Source organism: Hippopotamus amphibius, chromosome 1 (assembly GCF_030028045.1).
Source record: "Hippopotamus amphibius kiboko isolate mHipAmp2 chromosome 1, mHipAmp2.hap2, whole genome shotgun sequence".
Lineage (NCBI taxonomy): Eukaryota > Metazoa > Chordata > Mammalia > Artiodactyla > Hippopotamidae > Hippopotamus > Hippopotamus amphibius.
The window spans coordinates 37,354,412-37,370,457 of record NC_080186.1 but is presented as its reverse complement, the minus strand read 5'-3'; the positions used below and the strand labels follow the sequence as shown (position 1 = coordinate 37,370,457).

The following is a 16,046-nucleotide window of genomic DNA, read 5'->3' as shown; positions in this document are numbered from 1 at the left end:
TCTATCCTATGGCAGTGATAGTTAGCAGTGATATGCTGGGTCCTGTCCTAACTGACAGGACCCCCTGGGATCAAATGGATCTGTCTATTCCCGTCATGGATAAAGGTTCCACAATCCCTCATCAAGAAACAACTACCTATAATAACCGTGCCTGCACTAGTAAGCCACAGTCCTTCAATAAAAAAGCAGACAATGATACTGAACAAATAATAATTCACCTTGTTTTCAAGAATTGAATCATTTGGTGTTTCTTCAGCCTTGTCATTTTCTTTATCCTCCTCTTCTGAGCCCTCGGTTTCTGCAAGCAAAAATTCTTCAGTATTGAGAACACTAAGGATATATCATCTGGCAAGTCAGAGATTCCAATACACATTTGTCAAATAACCTATATTCTGAGGTAGGACAGGCCAGATACTAAGCCAAATTAGTTAACATTTGAACACTAGTTCAAATGTTATAATAATAAAGCCAGTGTTTAACAGTCTAACTCAATTCTAATCCAGACTTAGACTGTATAATCTTATAGTGTCTATGGTTCAAATCAGATTAGATGACTTTTAGTCACTGGCTAGAAGCTACCATCCGCTCAACCAGAATCAGTTGGAGGCCTCAGCCAGTATTCTTGGGGTCTTTAAGCCAATTGTCAGTTAATACTAATAGGGCCAAGAAAACACCAAAAGTTACATTACTCCAGTCCATTGGAAGCAAGAATGCTCAAGAGACTAGCTTTCCCACAACACAGCTATAGAGAGAAAAGCATAGCCCTTACCAACTCTCACCAATGAGCATGCCATACACTCCAGCCAGCTCTACCATATACAGAATTTGAGTGAGCAGTACCATGTTATTTTACTCCAGTAGCATATTAAAATTTGCAGCCATATCAACACTATTTCACCATATTGACACTCACAAGTCAACTGCCTGTAAAGACAGGCTGCTGATAAATAGCTCTACACATCACTTAAAGTTCAAAATGTCAAGTAATTAATAAGTGAACCTTTTGGGATTCAAACAACTCATGAAATGGGTAAAATGTGCCTATCTGCCATCTTTCATTAAGCATTTAACACCAACAGAAGAGCTCAAATGTTGTTCCATAACTAAAAATTAGGCTTTAGAGCCATGAAGTCAGATTAATGGACTTTTATCTGTCTAATATACTGCTTCAGGATGGGAACAGGCACAGAAAAGCTGTATAAATTAGGACAAACTAAAGCACTCTAAGAACCAGTTAAAGTTACAAGCTAACTATCAAACAAACCCTGTTTTATCAAGTGCCTCCCTTTTCCCATTGACCATGTAATTTGGTGCTTCTGAAATATAAATAAGTACCCCCCACCATACTCCATTACCTTTCCATGCCCAAATTTCGAAATGGTTTAGCTCCCTGATGTTAGACTAAGATGGGTGGTTTTATTGACTGACAGTGAAATCCATCCTACACCAGAATATATGACAGGTGAAACAGATCTTTGTATTTCTCACAATACTAAAATACCAAACACCCTACCTTCCCAATTTGTAAGAAAATTTGACAAAATGTTGTTATTCTATATTCTTATTTATTTGGTATCTGTTCCACTCATACCAGAATACTAGAAGGTGACATCTAATTTAGCATAAAATACCTAGCTATTTAGAGTTTTACATCAATTTTTAAATTAAAATTTTTATAATGGTCTGAGAAAAATACTGGTTTCTCTTGATGAATCTGCACTACCTTCATGGAATGGTGGAGAGGGAGCTAGGTTAATGAGAAAGCTGTTACTTTAAAACAGCACTTTCCAATCTGGTAACCTGTATCCAGGTATTAACAGGAAGGCACTGAAGGCCTCAGTAAAGAGATCTGTTAAAATATTTTCTAAGCTTCTTTGAAAATGGAGTCTTTTTTTATGGTATGCCATCCTTCAGAGGAAGGGAAACAATGTTTTATACATACCATTTCTCTGATCTTGTAGCATCTCCAAAACAATATGGGCAGAGAGTTGTGCAAAACAGAAGAATGACTCTTAAAGGTCAAGTAAAGGTAATCTGCCGATTCCCTGGTTATTCTAGCATTTGCAAAGGACAGTCAGGAACCACTACAAATTGACCTGTTAGCCTATCTGAGCATGGCCAAGCTTTATGCCTAAAATATTAAAATTTTGTTCAGTCACCAATCATATCTAGTGTGACAATTAGAAAAGAATAGGCTTATTATCTTTTTTCAGGGATACAGAGAGCCTAAGAGATGGCAGGAAATGGGGGTTTTGAGAGAAAACCTCTTGTAAGATTTCTGCAAGCTAGTGTTACCACATAAATTTCTGAGTTAAGAGGAGGGATGAAAGTTGCCTTCCTCAGTGTGAGGTATCTTGGGAAGAACATTCAAATCAGATCTAGGGTCAGATTCTAGTACTATCATGTACTGTTTGACCCTAAACAAGTCATGTAACCCCTGAGCCTCAATTTCCTTATCACTGTAACTGGAGTAATACTACCTACTACACAGTACTGTATTTTGGAATCGAAAGTAATATATGCCAGAGAGCTCTAACAATGTTATTTGCAAGACTCAACTGAATAGTTTTTGAACTGTGGAGAAATATGACATCTCTACTGTAGCTTATTATTCAAAGTCCAACTTCAGAGAGCCAGCAGAGCTTTTTACTACTGTAGCTAATTATCATTAAAGATCAAGACATGGGAGCTTTTTTTTTAAATTGAGGAGTTCAGTTCTGTGCTTTTTCCGTGGACATCTCCTAAAGCCCAGTAAGCAGCCTAGTGGTGCTACCATTTAGCCAATTCACTTCTGGTTACCATGCCTGTGCTGGCTGGAGTACAGGGACCTGCACATAGGTAGAAGGAAGTTTACCAGAATTAGCTAGACATATCGATAATTAACTACCCATATCAATAATGGGTCTTTGAACATCTAAAACTTAAAAGAACTCAAAACAGTCTGTCAATTACATAATATATATAAAATAATTAATTGGAATATACCTATGATTATTAATACCAACGTTAGATGAATCTTATGGACAGTAGAATCCTCAAATGATAGTACAACTCAAGTCAGACGTGCCAATTATGTAGTTGCTAATTAGAGGCTTATACATCTCGATGAAACTGAATCACTATTAGACCAATAATACTGTATAAAGCATCCATACTTTATAATGTTCTAAGTAACAAAAAATTTAGTTTAGCAGCCAAAGCAAGCATGAAATGAGGGGGGAGAAGCAGCAAGAGGGCTTAACCGTTAAGTTTTCTGTTATCTTTTGGAGGGGGCTGATTTAACTGTGAATAAGCCTCTAAACACTTCCTGAAGACAAAAAGTAAAGATTTTAGAGTTCTTTCACTCTGGTGATAGAACATTCAAGGGTTAACTGCCTTCATTTAGATGGCATGCCTGCTTAAGTGTATCAATTCAGTGGATTCTACTGCTCTACTCCTGCTTCCTAAAGCAGAGAAAAAGGAACCAGGTGAACAGTAAATTTAAAGACCCAGAGGCATGCAAGTGAACATCCATTCAGCATTCTCTGCCAGCCTGGCCCACTATTTCCCTACCCACCCCACCCCCCCCACCTTTATTGGCTAGTATGGTGCAACGAGTTACTGATAGCTAGCCAAGTCTCAGAAATCACAGAAAGGCCTATTTTGCAGTTAGTAAAAGCGTTAGTTTATAAGCCAGCTAAAGAAGACTTGCTTTAACTTGCTCAACTTATCACCACCTTCTTAAACTATCCCCATTTTCACTTAGCCCTTTCCTAATCCAAAGGCAGACGGAAAATCCTGAATGGAAGGCTGACTTTTACCCATGATTAGTGAGTCAAATCCAGAATGTACTCCACCCACTGCAGCTCTTGCATGTCCCGGTTACCTTCACCCTCTTTCATCTGTTCTTCTTTGTCTTGTGTCTCTTCATTAGCAGCTATCTTAACTTTGTCTTCAGGGGATGTCTCAGTAGCCCCCTGGGCTACCTCAGTCTCAACCCCATCTCCAGCTGCCTCAGGCTCTTCTATAGACAGCTTAGTCTTCTCCTGGCTAGGAACCAACTCCGCCCTGACCTTCTTCTCTAGTCCTGAGCCATCTTTTGTTTCTGTCAGTCCTTCTGCATTAGTCTTCGGTTCACTGGGAGCGTGATCCCCTGCAGCTGACAGTCCATTGACTGCACCATCCTTAGGGAGAACTGTGTCCTCCTGCCCAGGCTTCTCAGAGACTTCTGACCCAGCTTCTGCAGCTGAGGCCTCTGCAGAGTGTGTTGTCACCTCTGGTGACTCTTCGGCAGGAGGCAATTCTTGCCCTACCAACTGCTCAAGAACAGCCTTTCCTGACTCACTTGCAGAGGCAGCTACCTGCTCCTTTGGCTCACCCCCACCCACATCCACTGGCTTGGCTGCTTCTATCTCCACTGCAGTGCCCTGCTTTTCTAGAGTTACAACAAGCTGCTCTTCTGAAGCTTCTTTTGGTTTCTCTTCTGTGTTCACAATTACTTCTCCCTGACCCCCTTTTTCTCTGCACTCTTCTTGGATGTCAGATCCAGAAACTGATTTTCCTTCCTCAGCATCTGGTATTTCCTGTTCTGGCTTCTTAGAAATCACTTTAGTTTCATTCAGTCCTTCTGGTGCTGCTGCTCCTTTTCCCTCTTCAGTGGTTTCAGTTAACTGATCTGGAGTTGATTCAACTTTTTCCTGTAGTTCCTCTGCAGGATCACTTATATCCATATCTTCTCTTCCACTCTTCTCCATTTCAGTTTCCTGTTCTTTATCAGTTTCAGGCTTTACCAAAGACTGGTCTTCTGTTTTTTTGGATTCTTTTTCTCCCATGGCGTCATAAACCTGTTCTCTCAACTCTTCCCTTGCTTCCTCTACATGGTTAAAGAACATGAAGCATAAACATGTCTTCGAGTTTAATGATAAAGGCATTAATGGAAACTAAAAATACATTCCCTTTAAACACTCAAACAGCCTGGCTTATGTTTTAGCAGATGGCCTACAAATTATCTGCCCCCTTGAGAAAAGCAAAGGGAAAGTCCCAGCTAGCAGAGCAACTTACTGCAAAAGAAACCCAAGCTCCTTAAATTAGATATTATTTTACTTGAGCATTCTGACATCAGTTAGGTAAGAGATGCCAAGCTTTACATTCTATTCCAAACACTATATAGACCTCCATCTGATATGTAAAACTCTAGCAGCCAAACTCAGATTAGAAATTAACATTTTCTTAGACACAAAAAAAAGTAAAAGGGCTCCAAAAGCACAGCCATTAAAATAACTGAGCTGCAAAGACTTTTAAAAATTTACATGAGAAAAATATTTAAGGTTTTAATATTGAAGACATCAATTTTAATAACCAGATTTATTTGGGAAATTAAGTTATCCCCTTACAGAAGCCTGCTATCAGTTTCAGTAATCAGCTACCTCCCCTGCAGTGTCACCCCAGGAGAGCCATTCAGGTAAAGGAGAGCCCTATTTCCATCACCTGTACGCAAGAAATAAACGTCGCATCTCTTGAATGTCACATGCAACTCGACATACCATCTATGTTATCATTATTTTCTACCAGAGTTTCTTCTGCTTTTTCTCCTTCCTCCTCTTCCACATGCACACCTTCCAAGGCATTTCCCAACACACCATTCTCCATTCTGGCAGAACAAAAGGATAAAGCACTCAAGGTATGATGGCTAAAACCTAACAGTCGGATAAAAACCTAACAGTTTTTTTAAGACAGAAACTGGTGTCCTATATTATAAAAGCAACAGAAGAGTAAGCAAGTACAGAGAATATAAACTATTAGCACTTGTGAAAGAAATGCAATGATCAAAACTTCTAATATACATTAAGGCTGTAAGAGCCCTGAGGGATATAAACATATTGCTTATTCAGCCACCTGAAAACGCACTGATGACTCTTATCAAAGGGCCATATTTCCCAGATTTCTCATCCATCTACTAGATGGCCAAAACATTCTGACAAGATTTTCAAGACAAATCCTTAGAATGTTCTACAAAATTAGAAAACTTAGCAGAATTGAGATTAAATAGATTACAGATTATTTGCTACTCTGTATACCCTCAATATATTTTATTCTGGTTAATAAATTCTGGTGGAAAATATACAACAACTTTCCAACAGTTAAGACTACTTGTGAGTCTTATTTTAAGACATTTTCCACATGCCAGTGTTTTCAAATTGCCCTTCATTCAGTCCATTAGGGATGATTGTTTGGGGCTAGCTGTAAGTGCTTTTAAAGGTTCTCGCCATAAACTGGACTTTGATACACTATTGACTATTCACTAATGGAAAGATCTCTACTTTCAATTACCACAAAAGTCAAAACCTAAGTATAACTTTACTCTTTCTATCAAGTGCCTTTCAAAACTCCCATCAAGGGGAATTCCCTGGCAATCCAGTGGTTACGACCCTGCGCTTTCACTGCTGAAGGCACGGGTTTGATCCCTGGTCAGGGAACTAATATCCCACGAGCCACACAGCACAACCAAACAAAACAAAAACAAAACAAAAAAAAACTCCCATCAGTCTTTCATGCTCCTTCTAAACCCCCTTGGTAAAAGCAGTCTCACTTAGCTCATGTAAAATCTAGTAAACAATCTTAGCAAATAAAGAAACAAGTTTTTAAATAGACCACTATGATACAAAACATCTTACTTAAAAACTTGGCTCCGAAGACATACCTTGCCAGCTCCAGGAGAGATTTCCCATAGAAAAAGAAGGCTTCTCCACATTCATTAGCTGTCTCTCCATACTTCTTACCTCTACAAAGAGAATAAACAGCTAAGATCTGAATTAACATCTAGTCCAAAACGTTTTTTCCTATTCCTTTAGCTATAAAGCGACATTTCTTCTGTAACACATCCTTCTAGGAAACCAATATTCCCCTCCTCTTGCTTTGAAGTCAATGTCCAAGGGACTTTAAGAAACAATGAATGGGGACTTCCCTGGTGGTGCAGTGGTTGAGAATCCACCTCCCAATTCAGGGGACATGGGTTCGAGCCCTGGTCTGGGAAGATCCCACATGCCGCGAAGCAACTAAGTCCATATGCCACAACTACTGAGCCTGAGCTCTAGAGCCTGTGAGCCACAACTACTGAGGCTGCATGCTGCAACTATTGAAGCCCACGCACCTAGAGCCTGAGCTCTGCAACAAGAGAAGCCACTGCAATGAGAAGCCCGTGCACTACAATGAAGAGTAGCCCCCACTCGCCACATCTAAAGAAAGACTGCGCACAGCAACAAAGACCCAATGTAGCCAATAAATAAATAAATAAATAAATTTTAAAAAAAGAAACAATAAATGAATTAATGTTGCCTTTTCTTTATCTATATAGTATATAATTATATATTTAGATATATAATATACATTATAAATTAGAATATAATATATACTCTAAAAGACACCGATTTGCTACAGTTATAGTATATAATGTAAGAGCCAAACTACATTAATAGGTATTTCCCCTGATATAAGACAGGGGTCAATACGAGCCAGAATATTGTTAGTTAGAGAGCCTTTGGCTGGGACCTAAAACATGTTCTCCAGAGCCTGACTGCCTAGGTTCAAATCCTGCCTCTAGCTTTTAACCTTAGTCAAGTTACTTAATCTCACAGTGCTTTAGTTTTCTCATCTGTAAAATGGGGATGTTAAGAACTGCTCAGAGCTATTGAAAGAACTAATTACGTTAATGTATATAAAATCATTTAAAATAATGCTTAGAAATACAAGTAGCACTATATATACAAATTTTAGCTAACACTATCTAGACAGGGAAGAAGAAGGGGGAAAAAATCACAAGTGTGATAAATGGGAAGGAGGGGGTACTATATGTGGAGTAAGGAGACCAACTTTCATGGAGTAAAGGATTGGCAGAAATCATGCTAAGTCAGGCCAACTAACAGCCTAAGAGTCTAGTGAGAGTAACCAGAGCAACTAAACAGAGAAACTATTGTGATGAACGTCATGTTTAAGGGTAGTCGATTAGATTAGAATAATGCATCTCAAATTTTCTTCCTAAATATCCTTAATGGCAGGACGGTGAGAATATTGAACTTCCCAGGAATCTGGAAGGGATAAGCTAAGAAGTGTGTTTCTATGTGCTTAATCTTGAAAACTTTGATTTTAACATTTTATATTGTAAGATAACCACACATTTCTATATAAAAATACCTAAATACTTAGCATCAGATGAAATCTGGGCCCTACCCTTAGCACACCGCTGAATAACAATCTTAGCTCTTCAGGCCCAGGTGATGATGAAGAGGCCAGAGGCCAATAATCTGACAAGAGATTATTGCAGACATCCAGGAATAAGATTCTGTTTTAGAGGGAGTAAGAGCTGTGGGAAAAATGGACTAATATGACCCTGACTGAATAGAAGGAAAGAAGAAGCCAAAGACTTTTAATCAGTTAGCCTCAACCTGAAACCCAGCTTTATTACTATAAGCATCTCTTTCATAAGATTTCTTCGATTCCACTGTATATAATGTTATCAACTAATGAGGAAGCATGACTGACTTCAACTGCTATTGGTAATAGTATCTTTGAAGAAACTAGCTCAAAACAAGGCATAGGCTGAAAGGCTACTGCTTGAAGACTTAACTTACACTTTCTCTCTCTCAGTGTACAAAGTACATTAAAATCTTTGGTTAAAATAAATAGCTCTTGGGCTTCCCTGGCGGCACAGTGGTTAAGAATCCTCCTGCCAATGCCAGGGCCACGGGTTTGAGCCCTGGGCGAGGAAGATCCCACATGCCAAGGAGCAACAAAGTCTGTGCTCCACAACTACTGAGCCTTGCACTCTAGAGCCCGCGCTCCACAAGAGAGCCACCGCAATGAGAAGCCCACGCACTGCAACAAAGAGCAGCCCCCACTCTCCACAACTAGAAAAAGCCCATGCGCAGCAACGAAGATCCAAAGCTGCCAAGTAATTAATTAATTAAACATTTTTAAAACTTTAAAAAGTAAATCACTCTTGAGGCACTAAAACTAACCTGTTCCCTCAAAATATAGATACACATGGCCACCTGGTGGTTAACTACCAATATTCAAGCAGTTGTAACAAAGGTGCTAAGAGTCTACAAAAACTGCTGTGCTAATAACAGCATTAGTGAGAGGGTGACCAAGCATCATGGCTTGCTTAGGACTGAGGAGTTTCCCTGAATACAGAACTTCCAGTGTTAGGATAAACAACAAGGTCCTACTGTACAGCACAGGGAACTAATTCAATATCCTGAGATCAACCTTAAGAGAAAAGAATATAAAAAAGAATGTAGGGCTTCCCTGGTGGCACAGTGGTTAAGAATCCACCTGCCAATGCTGGGGACAACGGGTTCGATCCCTAGGCCGGGAAGATCCCACATGCCTCGAAGCAACTAAGCCTGTGTGCCTCAACTACTGAGCCTGAGTGCCACAACTACTGAAGCCCATGCTCTGCAACAAAGAGTAGTCTCCACTTGCTGAAACGAGAGAAAGCCCATATGCAGCAATGAAGACCCAAAAAAGCCCCCCCCCCCCAAAAGGAATGTTCATACATGTATAACTGAGTAACTTTGCTATATAGCAGAAATTAACACAACACTGTAAATAACTATATTTCAAGTAAAAAATAAATTAAAAAAAAGAACTTTCAGTGTTAAAATTTTGAAAAGTCCCAGAACTGGAACAAGTTGGTTAATTAGTGACAAAGGGAAAACAAATTACCTTAACTCAGGAAAATCAAAGGCTGAAATTAGTCAGTGATACATAAGTTATACTTACAGGAATAAACTTACACATGAAAATAATCAAATCTTCTTAAACTCTTGCTCTTTATTCTTTTTTCCCACTAACCTTTTTATGACTCAAGTTTATTAGGAACATAATAATCACATCATAGCAAAACACGGTACTTACAAAAGACTAGCTGCTTCCTGGAAGGCGTTGACAGCTGCTGGAATATCACCCATCACCAGATGTTTCTGCCCTAAACCCAATAGTTTCTTAGCTTCACTATCCACATCCAGACTGCAAGAAAAAGATTTTTTTCAAGCGTCAAATACTTTTAAAATCAACATTTTTGGAACACCTGATACATTTAAACCATAATACTTTCTTCAATTTCTTTAAACCTCTGAATTACTCTGGCAAAGCTTAGGTAACCCACACTTACCTAAGACTAAAAAAAGCTCACTGAGATACATGAATGGTAAATAAACACATGAAAAGATCCTCAACAACATTAGTCATTTGAGAAATGCAAATATAACTCATAATGAGATACCATTATACTCCCACCAGAATGGCTAAAATGTAAAGACTGACCATATCAAGTGCTGGCAAGGATGTAGAGCTACCAGAACTCTCATACTGTGCTGACAGGAATGTAAAATGGTAGATTCACTTTAGAAAACAGTTTGAGAGTTTCTTAAAATTAAATATATACCTACCATATGGTATCTAGCCATTCCATTTCTAGGTATTAAACCAAGAAAAATGAAAGTATATGCCCATAAAAAGACATGTACACAAATATTCATAGCAGCATTATTTGCAGTAGCCAAAAACTAGAAACCCAATGGATAAATTGTGATATAGCCACATTAAGGAATATTAATAAAAAGGAATGAACTGTTGGGACTTGGCAGCGCAGTGGTTAAGAATCTGCCTGCAAATGCAAGGGACACAGGTTCAATCCCTGGTCCGGGAAGATCCCAAATGCCACGGAGCAACTAAGCCCATGTGCCACAACTACTGAGCTGCGCTATAAAGCCCACAAGCCACACCTACTGAGCCCACAAGCCACAATTACTGAAGCCCGTGCGCCTAGAGCCCACGCTCTGCAACAAGAGAAGTCACTGCAATGAAAATTCCACACACCACCGCTTACCACTAAAGAAAGCCCGCATGCAGCAACAAAGACCCAACACAGCCAAAAAATAAATAATTTAAAAAAGAATGAACTGTTGAAACACATAACATGGATGAATCTTAAAATAGTTATGATGAATCAAAGATGACATCAAAAAAAAGGATGTACAGTATGATTCTATTTAGATCAAATTCTATAAAATGCAAATACATTTACAGTGACAGAAAGTAGATGAGTGGTTGCCTGAAGAAGGAATGAAGTACAAAGGAGCATAAAGAAACTCTGAGGTGATAAATACAGCATTATCTTATGATACTGGTCTACAGGTATATACACATGTAAAAGCTCATCAAATTGCTCACTTCAAATATGTGCAGCTTATTGTACATCAATTATACCTTTATAAAGCTGTTAAAAAATATTAAGTTAAAAAATCTGGGGGGAGCAACTTCCTAGGTGACACAATGGTTAAGAATCCATCTGCTAATGCAGGGGACACGGTCCTATCCCTGCTCCAGGAAGATCCCACATGCCGAGGAGCAACTAAGCCTGTGTGCCACAACTATTGAGCCCATGTGCCGCAACTACTGAAGCCGCGTGCCTAGAGCCCACGCTCCGCAACAAGAGAAACCGCCACTGCAATGAGGAGCATATGCACCACAATGAAGGGTTAGCCCCCGCTTGCCATAACTAGAGAAAGCCCATGCACAGCAACAAAGGCCCAACACAGCCAATAAATAAATTTAAAAAAATCTGGGGGAAAAGGGCAAGTGTCAGTGATTTCTAAGTTCCATTAATGGAAGCCAAGTTATCTGGAAGGATAATTCAATTAGCCAGTATTTGGGCACCTAATTTTTGGTGGGCAGAGTTCAAGGCACTGTGGATACAATAAGAAAGGTGCAGGAAGGCCCCACTGACAATGTAAACTCAAAGCAGAGAACTGAAGAAAGTGAAGAAGCAAATATGATAAACAAATATGGGCGAAGAACGCTGCAGGGCACAGGCAAAAAATGTGAAGCTCTAATAGGAGCTTGCTTTAAGTATTTGAGAAACAGAAAATTTTGTGGCTAGAGTAAGCTAGGGGGAGAACTCTAGAAAATAAAAGGAGGGAAAGAAAGGGAGACATCATCATCATTATCAGTAAGAACTGTGAAGAGACTGTAAGAAAAACAGAAGACACCTTAGAAAGAATCTAGGCTAAGACCCAGGAAGTAGGAGAAAGGGTTAGATTTTCAACATAGTTATTTTAGAATTTGCTGATGTACTAGATACATAATTCCTTGAATCAAAAAGTGATAAAGGGACTTCCCTGGTGGTCCAGTGGTTAAGGCTTTACCTTCCAAGGCAGGGGGTGTGGGTTTGATCCCTGGTCAGGGAGCTAAGATCCCACATGTCTCGTGGCCAAAAAAAAAAAAAGTTTAAAAATGGTCCAGATCAAAAAAAGTCTTAAAAAAAAAAAAAGAAAAAGGAAAATGTGATAAAGCCAATGCTTTCTGGCCTGGACAACTGTAATAACAATGGACACTATGTGCCATGTGATAATTATATTTACATTTAATCCTATATCCACTTCATAAGGCTGTAACTCATTACCCCCATTTTACATATGTGAAAACTGAGAATTAGCAGCTTTAAATTAGAGATTTAAATCTAAACCATCTAGATCAAGAATTACACAACACTGCCATTTACTGAGACAATCAACTGAGGGAAAAGCAGGTGAGGGGCAGGGTAATCTATTTAGTTTTGGACAGTTAATTGTAAGATGACTACTCAACCTCCAAGATACTTAAGAGAAGAGATTCAGGAGATATGTGGGGATGAGGGATACAAACGGGGTGTCATGCACTTAAAGCCCCAGGCCTGAGCTAAACTGGGGGAAACTACCTAGGGAGTGACTATTAATAAAGAAGTCATAGGACTGAGCCCTGAGAGTATTCCTACATTAGAGGTAGGGGAGATGAGGAATAACAAGCCCCCATCACTCCCCCTCCCCAAAAAAGAATAGCCAGTAAGGGAAAAAAATATGGTATTCCAGAAGCCAAATGAAGACATGTAAAGAAAGAAGTGATCCACGGGATCAAATGTTACTGACAAGAGTAACTAATCACTAGATTAAGGAATAATATAAATGACATTAATGATCATGAAGTAAAACCATTTTAGAAGAGTGAAAAAAAATCACCAGATTAAGGAATAATATAGATGACATTAATGACCATGAAGTAAAACCGTTTTAGAAGAGTGAAAAAAAACTTGATCAAAAAAAGGGGAAGTAAGGAACAAAGTAGACAACTCTTTCATGTTTTCTTATCCAAGAAACAGAAATGAAGTAACAGGTAGAAGGGGATGTGAGGGATCAATAAAGTTGGCCCTCCTCATCAACCAAGGATTAAAAATACTTCAGAGGGGTTTCCAGAAAGTTCCAAAAACCAAACTTGAATTTACTGCACATTGGCCAACTATTTACATAGCATTTTCATAATATTTACAACTATTTACATTGCATTAAGTAGTATTTAGAGATGATTTAAGGTACACAGGAGCATTGTTAGGTTATATGCAAATACTATGCCATTTTATATAAGGGACTTGAGAATACAGATTTTGGTACTAGAAGGGAGGGTATCTTGGAACCAATTCCCCATGGATACCAAGGGACCACTATGTAGACTGGTACAAATAACCTCATAGGAAAGGAATGGAGTTGTCTGGATAAAGAACTACAGGAGCTCTGTTCTTGAGCAGATGACTGAGGATGGGATCCACTGAAAAAGTGGAAACGTTGGTCTTACGTAAGAGCAATGGTTCACAAACTTTTTGGTCTCCAGACTCTTACACTATCAAATTACTGAACGCCCTCAAAGAGCCTTTCTGTATCTAATATCTATTGGTATTTACCACAGTGAAATTAAAAGTAAAAAGAATTTAAAAAAATTTAAAATGTTACATGTTAACATGACTTCTATGAAAAATAACTATATCTTCAAAACAAAAAATTTAGTGAGAGGCACTCTAACATTTTTGCAAATCTCTTCATTGTCTGGCTTAATAGAAAACAGATTTTCATATTCACTTTTCTGCATTTAATCCATTGTGATTTGTTGTTTTCATTGAAGTATAAAATATCTGACCTCACACTGATACCTATCTATTTGGAAAAGGGAGTACTTTAATAATCTATTTTTATTTTTTTGTGGGACCTTAGTTCCCCGACCAGGGATCAAATCCAGGCCCCTGGCAGTGGAAGCACGATAATCCTCCAGTTAGAACAAAGTCCTAACCAATGGACTGGCAGGGAATTCCCTTGAATAAACTTGTAGATGGCTGTGGATATTCTTCTTTGATACCATATCAAAACTCGATGAGTGGTAGTTCCTTAAAGGTTATTTGCAACATGGAATCTGAAAATATATAGATGAACTTTTCATACTACTACATTAAAAATCATTGGTCTGGGCTTCCTAGGTGGCGCAGTGGTTAAGAATCTGCCTGCCAATGCAGGGGACATAGGTTCGATCCCTGCTCCAGGAAGATTCCACATGCCACGGAGCAACTAAGCCCGTGCGCCACACACACACACACACACACACACAAAAATCATTGGTCTGTCTTGTACTTGGAATAGTTCTATTCATGAAATGATTTTGTACACTCATGTACATAGCAGCATTGTTCACAATAGTTAAAGGTGTAATCAACTCAAGTATCCACTGATAGATGAATGGATAAACAAAATGTGGTATATACACACAATGGCATATTATTCAGCCTTAAAAAGGGAATTCTGACAGATGTTATAACATGGATTAACCCTGAAAACACCATGCTAAGTTAAATAAGCTAGTCACAAAAAGACAAATGATGTATGATTCCATTTGTATATGAGGTACCTAGAGTAGCTCAATTCAGAGACACAGCAGGATGGTGGCTGCCAGCGGCTGGGGAAAGAGGCGAATGGGAAGTTGTTTAATGGGTAGAGTTTTAGTTGGGGAAGATGAAAATATTGAGATGGATGGTGGAGTTTCAGTTCTACAAGATGAGACTGGCTCCACAGCAATGTAAATGTACTTAACATTACTGAACGGTACACTTAAAAATGGTTATGATGGTAAATTTTATGTCATGTGCATTAAACCACAATTTAAAAAACCCCCACCAATTTCATCAGAAGAGTCAAGCTCACAGTAGTGGATACAACTTCTAAGATCTTAATTTAATTTTCATTTCAAAGCTATCACTGACAACAGATAGATATTCTCAGTTGCTTCCCTTAAAGTGATAGCCTCACTTTATTCATTTTTGAGAAAGTGTCTGCCAAATACCCAAGTCTGAGTAATCATTTTGTCTGTTGGTCATCCTTTCAAATCTAGAAGTCCAGGACTTCCTAGTGGTTCAGTGGGTAAGACTCTGCTCTCAGTGCAGGCGGCCGTGGGAGCATGGTTTCGATCCCTGGTCCAAGAACTAGATCCTGCGTGCACGCCAGAACCAAGAAGTCACATGCCACAACAAAGAGTCAGCATGCCGCAACTAAGACCCGGTGCAGCCAAAATAAATAAATAAATATTATTTTTTAAAAAAATCCAGAATTCCATGAAAAATTTAATTCTTAATTCAAATGGTCATACAAGTGCTTTTCCTCAAGACAACCATCTCACCTACTTCATTGTACAGAAGCATTTCTACTTCCCATTTTGTTACACAGATTATAAAACCATGTAGTGAAGAACTGAGAATAAAGTAATTAGCGTCTATTGCTTCATGATGGACATTCCTAAGTGAAACTGGTACTGAACTATTTGTACTACCTTGACCTATGTTAAATAAAGGGCCAGGAGGTTTATCCACCATTGCTTTTGCATCATTAGTGCCAATGTCAATACAGTGAGAAAGGCAAATGGTCTTCCAATTATGAAAATAGTTTTGATCTTGTAGAATCTCTGAAAGGGTCTTGAGTACAAGGACATACAGACTACACCTTGAGAACCTCTGACTGAGAGCATAACCCACATCCAAAAGAAAAGAATGTGTGGGTACAGATTTAAGATAGAGTGATTAAGAAACTCCTCATCCTACTGCTTATTATTGAACAATCAATTTTTTTTAAAAAGGTAAAATCATCAAGAGCAAGAAAACAGGTGACGGTATTGAATTTAAGAAAAAGTTGCTCAGCAGAATGGGAGAACAACTTGGCCAG

General features: G+C 38.8%; 1 protein-coding gene across 4 annotated transcripts in view; it reads right to left on the bottom strand.

The window, feature by feature from the left end:
• The window catches only part of NASP (nuclear autoantigenic sperm protein), a 29,159-nt gene that overhangs the window by 4,920 nt on the left and 8,193 nt on the right, over positions 1 to 16,046 (bottom strand). For 3 of the 4 annotated variants that reach the window (XM_057709350.1, XM_057709341.1, XM_057709332.1), the window contains exons 3-7: positions 9,895 to 10,005; positions 6,680 to 6,760; positions 5,523 to 5,629; positions 3,866 to 4,852; positions 219 to 298 (exon numbers count right to left, since the gene is read on the bottom strand). In XM_057709350.1, the coding sequence (XP_057565333.1) occupies positions 219 to 298; positions 3,866 to 4,852; positions 5,523 to 5,629; positions 6,680 to 6,760; positions 9,895 to 10,005 (1,366 nt within the window). The remainder of the gene's footprint in view (positions 1 to 218; positions 299 to 3,865; positions 4,853 to 5,522; positions 5,630 to 6,679; positions 6,761 to 9,894; positions 10,006 to 16,046) is intronic. The other variant, XM_057709358.1, reaches the window with a different exon arrangement.